Here is a 7,500-nt window from a genome sequence, read left to right as displayed (position 1 = left end):
CGGGGCTTAGCGACAGGTCAATTAAACACTATGGGACTGTTTACATGTAGGCTATGGATACAATTAAACACTATGGGACTGTTTACATGTAAGCTATGGAAACACTAGGGCTATGGATACAATCAAACACTATGGGACCGTTTCCTGAATATGGATTAACTATCGATTAAGTCTGGACTGGGCTTAATCCAGGACTGAGAAATGGGCCCTGAGTGTCCTACAGTGAGCCCTATGGGTTAAGGGCATCTTAGGAGATGCTGTCTCTCGCTACCTTCTTATCCCTTGGCATACTGCTTGATTATGACCATATTTCTGTTATATTCCTCTTAATGAGTTGTGTGCAGTTTTCATCAGTGCCTTTTCTGCTACGCATCTAAAACCTCTGCCAATGTGTATGTGATGAAGCACTCTGCACATGTGTATTTACCTTTGTGTAGGGAAACACAGGGCAACAGGATGAAGCACTCTGCACATGTGTATGTACCTTTGTGTACGGAACACAGTGCCAGAGATGAACTTGCTTTGCTTCCTTCTCCACCTTCTCCACTAGTACTCAACACTACAACAGCACTGCTGTCTCCTGCTCATAGGCAGTACTCAACACTACAACAGCACTGCTGTCTCCTGCTCACAGGCAGTACTCAACACTACTGTCAGGCTCTCCTGCTCATAGGCTCCATAGCCATGTTGTTTGGTCTTTCGATCTCACTATGCGTTCATTGTCCATACATCCTTCCACAGGCATCATTGCAAAAGTGGGTGCTATTCCCAAATGACCAAGCCATGAGAATTAAGTTACAGATGAAATATGTACTGATTATGAATGCAGGTTATGCAGATCCCTGTGCTAATGATGTGGCTACTTTATCAGGTTATGCAGATCCCTGTGCTAATGATGTGGCTACTTCATCAGGTTATGCAGATCCCTGTGCTAATGATGTGGCTACTTCATCAGGTTATGCAGATCCCTGTGCTAATAATGTGGCTACTTTATCAGGTTATGCAGATCCCTGTGCTAATGATGTGGCTACTTTATCAGGTTATGCAGATCCCTGTGCTAATGATGTGGCTACTTTATCTTTATCAGGTTATGCAGATCCCTGTGCTAATGATGTGGCTACTTTATCTTTATCAGGTTATGCAGATCCCTGTGCTAATGATGTGGCTACTTTATCTTTATCAGGTTATGCAGATCCCTGTGCTAATAATGTGGCTACTTTATCGTTATCAGGTTATGCAGATCCCTGTGCTAATGATGTGGCTACTTTATCAGGTTATGCAGATCCCTGTGCTAATGACATGGCTACATTATCTTAGAGGCCATGCATGAACAAGAATGTCCTTATTATTACACAATCATCTTCAACTCTCTCCACCTTCCACCCTCAGCTATATAACATCCTGGACTTTGGACCCACAATGGCTGCCTTGCGCTACTCCACTTGCACTACTCCACTTGTACACTTGCACACTTTGCAACTTGTTGTTGTTGTCCTGTTGTCCTGAAAACACTTCTGAACACACTTCTTCTGCTCTTACATAACTTGCACCACTATGCCACTTCCATACATAGGTCAAACAGAACTACCTCAGCCATTTATTGGCCTGACTTTTGCACTATTATATTGACTGTCTACTGTATGCACAATTGCACAATTTCAACCCAATTTTGCTGCTCTTATTTCTTCATTGTATGTGCCTTCTTATTTTTACTTTTTATATTGTTTACTTGAATGTTATGTTTGTCTGTGGACCTAATTGGTAAAATATGTCTTGTCTCCACCGTGGGATAGTGGGAAACGTAATTTCGATCTCTTTGTATGTCTTGACATGTGAAGAAATTGACAATAAAGCAGACTTTGACTTTGACTGACTTTGATCATGGTCCATTAGTTCGGTCATGGGGTCATGGCCTACCATTTTGAGGTCTGAGATACGAGTGCTGACGTTGACCCTCATGTTTTTCCGGGCAGCAGGTGCGTTTGGGCAGGGATACAGACCAGCATGGAAGCTACACGAGGAGAGAGAGAGACACGGGGGGTTGTTTGGCCACAGATTCAAATCTACAAAGGTAGGAAAAGGTATGTGCACCTGAGACAAATTGCCTGTAAAACTGTGAAAACTGTCATGACATTTTTGACTTACCCTTCACATATTTTCCGGATCTTTCTCCGGACATGATCTCCTTGTATGAATATTATGAACACAACTTTCTTCACTGGCCCCTCCTGGAAATTCATGTTACATTAATGGTGCATTTCTAATTGTTCAATTTAATTTAAGTTAAGTTAACAGTTCTGTTACAAGTTTTACCCATGTAGTATTCCATACCAAGATCCTGATGATTCCTCCAAAAACCCGCACATAATTTACTCATGCATGATGGTGAAAAACTTGCACATGTTTTCCATTTGATGGTGGGTCTTCTTATAACATTCAAGCATTTAATCACAGCTGCATGTCTTGAAACAGCACTGATCTTGTTAATCTTGTTAACCTAGATAATCTGAGGTAGAGCAGATGTTGATAATCTGAGGTGAGCATATGTTGATAATCTGAGGTGAGCAGATGTTGCTAATCTGAGGTGAGCAGATGTTGCTAATCTGACGTGAGCACAGAGGTTAATAATCTGAGGTGAGCAGAGGTTACTAATCTGAGGTGAGCAGATGTTGCTAATCTGACGTGAGCAGATGTTCTCACTGTGTTGTTCTCCTCCTCCTGGATCTGGATTTCAGCATGACGCAGAACAAAGTTGCCGTGAAACAGTCGCCACAGGATCTTCTCAAAGGAGAGGAATCTCTCATGCCTGATTACTCCTGCTACAAACCTGAAGGGGAGTTGAACTTGATGTAAGTGGTGGTGTCATGTGATCACTTTTATAACAATGCGTTCAACATTTGAAGGAAACATGTTTAGTTTATGGATTTTTATAAGTTAAAAAGTTAAATAATATCTTATTAGCATTAGAAGGCCCTTTAGTGATACTTTCATTTCAGTAAAGTGTTCCTATTGGTCCCCCATTGGTACCCCAGTTTCCTATTGGTCTGTGCGCATACCCCAGTTTCCTATTGGTCCGTATACTGTGTATGTGCATATACCCCAGTTTCCTATTGGTCTGTGCGCATATCCCAGTTTCCTATTGGTCCGTATACTGTGTATGTGCACGTACCCCAGTTTGAGCGGGCCAGTGTGTATGTGCACGCACCCCAGTTTGAGCGGGCCAGTGTGTATGTGCACGCACCCCAGTTTGAGCGGGCCAGTGTGTATGTGCACGCACCCCAGTTTGAGCGGGCCAGTGTGGCTGGCGATGCTGCTGGTGCGCCGGGCCGTGATGCGTGATGAGGTGGTCAGCGTGATGGAATCCTCGGACGGCAGCTCAGAGACTGACAGCTGGCACTCCGCCTGCAGGGCACAACAACAACAACAACAACAACAACACAGCTGGCACTCCGCCTGCAGGGCACAACAACAACAACAACAACAACAACACAGCTGGCACTCCGCCTGCAGGGCACAACAACAACAACAACAACAACAACACAGCTGGCACTCCGCCTGCAGGGCACAACAACAACAACAACAACAACAACAACAACAACACAGCTGGCACTCCGCCTGCAGGGCACAACAACAACAACAACAACAACAACAACACAGCTGGCACTCCGCCTGCAGGGCACAACAACAACAACAACAACAACAACAACACAGCTGGCACTCCGCCTGCAGGGCACAACAACAACAACAGCTCCAGTACAGCTGTGCCCACTTATCTGCACTCTACACACTGATAGAGCTCAACTGTGCCCACACACTGATAGAGCTCAACTGTGCCCACTTCTGCACTCTACACACTGATAGAGCTCAACTGTGCCCACTTCTGCACTCTACACACTGATAGAGCTCAACTGTGCCCACTTCTGCACTCTACACACTGATAGATGCCAGTTTCCCCAACCGCCAAAACCTGATGCATGTGACATATGGTTTCATTAGTCTAGTGTACTATTGCAGTGCTTCGCCCCAGCATAGTCCCTAGTCAATACCTGCCCAGGAAGTCACCTTGTCTTAATCTGCATTGCCTTTTGTACTCGTGAATGCACAGGCCACAAGAAGTAATTTGAGATTTTTTTTTTTAGCTCACTTTTACTCACGACATGCTATCCAGCAAGGAGAGATTCCATTCACTACGCTAAGCTAAGCTAGCGGGGGCGCTGCCGGACTAACACAATGCATACACAGAGATAAAACATTTTTTACTCACTTATCTAATAGGGAAGACGGTGAATAACCCAATTTCATAAAATGGTGGTGTGTTCCTTTAACCTAGGCTATATTGACTTTGACTGCTGACAGCTTTTTGTGGTTGTTTGTTTGTTTATGTGTTGCGTTGTCGTGATGTGTCCTGTACAATATACTGTATACCTTTTGAACACATCTGACTGGAAAATATTTCTTGGAGAGGTTTTAGTTAATACAATTTAGTTTTGTTGTATGCTCAGAAAGTTCATTTAATTATTACCGGTATTTTCTTAATTTTAGTTTAATTTCACTCTGTCTGAGTTGTGGTGGATAACCACCTGGCGCCCAACCTTTAAAGTTACCCCATTACCGCCACACTGTAATCTACTGCGCCCAACCTTTAAAGTTACCCCATTACCGCCACACTGTAATCTACTGCGCCCAACCTTTAAAGTTACCCCATTACCGCCACACTGTAATCTACTGCGCCCAACCTTTAAAGTTACCCCATTACCGCCATACTGTAAACTACTGTGAATGGGCCCTGTGTGTTACATAGGCCTACAAGCTTGAGCTCCCGGGCTTCATCTGTGGAGTCCATGACCTGAACAATTCTTCACCATCTCCCGGTACATCACATACCATCTCCTGGTACATCACCCACTGTATCTCTACACCATCTCTAGGTACATAACCTACTATATCTCTGAAACTCCTGGAGTGGCCTACCTGTTAGTTTCCCCAGTCAGGCGTACCTGTTCAAAGAGCCAGGTCAGGCGTACCTATTCAAAGAGCCAGGTCAGGCGTACCTGTTCAAAGAGCCAGGTCAGGCGTACCTGTTCAAAGAGCCAGGTCAGGTGTACCTGTTCAAAGAGCCAGGTCAGGTGTACCTGTTCAAAGAAGTCCTCAGCCATCTGCAGCAGGTACTTCATCTCCATGAGCTCGGTGAAGTTGTGCTTCAGTGTGTCCCGGTTGGAGTTGATCTCCCTCAGCTCCTGCTCCAACTTCTCAAGCGTAGACTGTGGGCAGCGCAGCACACGAGGGTCAGTTATTACGTGCTCATGCATGGACATGTTGTAGAACACGGAGAGGAACCGTGAAAAGAAGATATCCAGAAGATATCTATCCAGAAGATATCCAGAAGATATCCAGTGGTTCATTTGGATTTAACAGATAGAGTACTGGGCTGACTCCTCTCCTTGCACTACTCTTTGTTAAGTCAAATCACATTCCTATTCTATAACTTATAAGTCAAATCACATTCCTATTCTATAACGTATAAGTCAAATCACATTCCTATTCTATAACTTTTCTAGATTAAACAGGACTTCCTGGCTGAAAGCTTAGCATTTCATGTACATCAGGGGTGTCAGACTCATGTTAGGTGTGTGTGTGTGTGTGTGTGTGCGTGTGTGTGTGTGTGTGTGTGTGCGCATGTGTGTGTGTGAGTGAGTTGGATTTGTAGGAATGCGGCCTCTTGGGGGCCGTCCTTGCCGCGGTCATGATCATGTTCCTGCATGATGGGAACTAGATTGTTGTTTGGTGATTTACTCCTTTACTACACACACTTCTGAGCAAACAAGGCCAGGTTTATCTACACACACTTGTGAGCAAACAAGACACACACACACACACACACACACACACACCACACACACACACATACCACACGCTCACACACAGGTTTACTCCTTTGCTACACACACTTCTGAGCAAACAAGGCACACAGGTTTATCTACACACACTTCTGAGCAAAGAAGGCACACACACACACACACACACACACCACACACACACACATACCACACGCTCACACACAGGTTTACTCCTTTGCTACACACACTTCTGAGCAAACAAGGCACACAGGTTTATCTACACACACTTCTGAGCAAAGAAGGCACACACACACACACACACACATACCAGACACACACACACACACACACACACACACACACAGGTGTATCATGTACTCTTGTCACACTGCTCTGTCTTTCCTTCCATGTCAGTCTTTTTCTTGCCCACCTGCACAGAGAGTATAGGACTGATCCAGCATAATGTTACAGTCCATGCAGCAAACCGCATTGTTCCTTTTCTGTATCTTCCTTCCTGAGGATGGTTTGTAGTGCTACAGTAGGTTTAATTAGATATTTCTTATTACACACAGTCGATGACAACTGGATGTGAATATCTATTTGATTTACAGTATTTCTTAACATTTGGGAAACCTGCTGCCAGCCTGGATGTGCCCCCTGTCATAGCAGTGGCACAGGAATGTATCATTCTGATGGTGATTGCACTTACATCAAAATATTTGTGTACATATCTGAGACATATACATTTTGAGCTTTTGCAGGTGATCCACTGTGTTTGCAGTTTGAGTACATTGTTTTGAGAAATGCAGTTACTGTGATGAAAAATGTACAAACGCGACTGATTAAACTTTAATGTTCATGCAGAAGAAAGATTCTATGCATGTGTGTGTATAGCTTGGTGAACTATGCAATATACATTATGCTGTATAGCTTGGTGAGCTATGCAATATATATGATGCTGTGTGTAGCTTGATAAACTGCACTGCATCCAATATGTGCGTATATAGCTTGGTGAACTTTGCAATATATATGATGCTGTGTGTATATAGCTTGGTGAACTTTGCAATATATATGATGCTGTGTGTATATAGCTTGGTGAACTATGCAATATATATGATGCTGTGTGTATATAGCTTGGTGAACTATGCAATATATATGATGCTGTGCGTATATAGCTTGGTGAACTATGCAATATATATGACGCTGTGTGTATATAGCTTGGTGAACTTGGCAATATATATGACGCTGTGTGTATATAGCTTGGTGAACTATGCAATATATATGAGGCTGTGTGTATATACAGTAGCTTGGTGAACTATATATGTTGCTGTGTATAGCTTGGTGAACTGAAAAGCAGCAGAGCAGCCATTAGATCAGCATGATGTAAACAGCGTTACCTCAAGTTCAAACACATCATTAGATCAGCATGATGTAAACAGCGTTACCTCAAGTTCAAACACATCATTAGATCAGCATGATGTAAACAGCGTTACCTCAAGTTCAAACACATCATTAGATCAGCATGATGTAAACAGCGTTACCTCAAGTTCAAACACATCATTAGATCAGCATGATGTAAACAGCGTTACCTCAAGTTCAAACACATCATTAGATCAGCATGATGTAAACAGCGTTACCTCAAGTTCAAACACATCCCGAGGAC

General features: G+C 43.5%; 1 protein-coding gene across 1 annotated transcript in view; it reads right to left on the bottom strand.

Annotated features, from left to right (window-relative positions):
* Positions 1-7,500, bottom strand: part of LOC143130824 (V-type proton ATPase 116 kDa subunit a 1) — a 41,375-nt gene that overhangs the window by 31,595 nt on the left and 2,280 nt on the right. Inside the window, exons 3-8 of the mRNA XM_076290041.1 lie at positions 7,475-7,500; positions 5,133-5,261; positions 3,278-3,402; positions 2,701-2,827; positions 2,146-2,228; positions 1,918-2,011 (exon numbers count right to left, since the gene is read on the bottom strand). The exon at positions 7,475-7,500 is cut by the window's right edge and continues 72 nt beyond it. Coding sequence (XP_076146156.1) covers positions 1,918-2,011; positions 2,146-2,228; positions 2,701-2,827; positions 3,278-3,402; positions 5,133-5,261; positions 7,475-7,500 — 584 coding nt within the window. The remainder of the gene's footprint in view (positions 1-1,917; positions 2,012-2,145; positions 2,229-2,700; positions 2,828-3,277; positions 3,403-5,132; positions 5,262-7,474) is intronic.

This window comes from Alosa pseudoharengus, unplaced genomic scaffold (genome assembly GCF_046254945.1).
Source record: "Alosa pseudoharengus isolate Yale_2024_CS ecotype anadromous, Long Island Sound unplaced genomic scaffold, YU_APseudo_1.1 YU_APseudo_1.1_scf_18, whole genome shotgun sequence".
NCBI classification, from domain to species: Eukaryota; Metazoa; Chordata; class Actinopteri; order Clupeiformes; family Clupeidae; genus Alosa; species Alosa pseudoharengus.
Note: the sequence above shows the minus strand (reverse complement) of the source record. Positions and strands in the feature narration are given on the sequence as shown.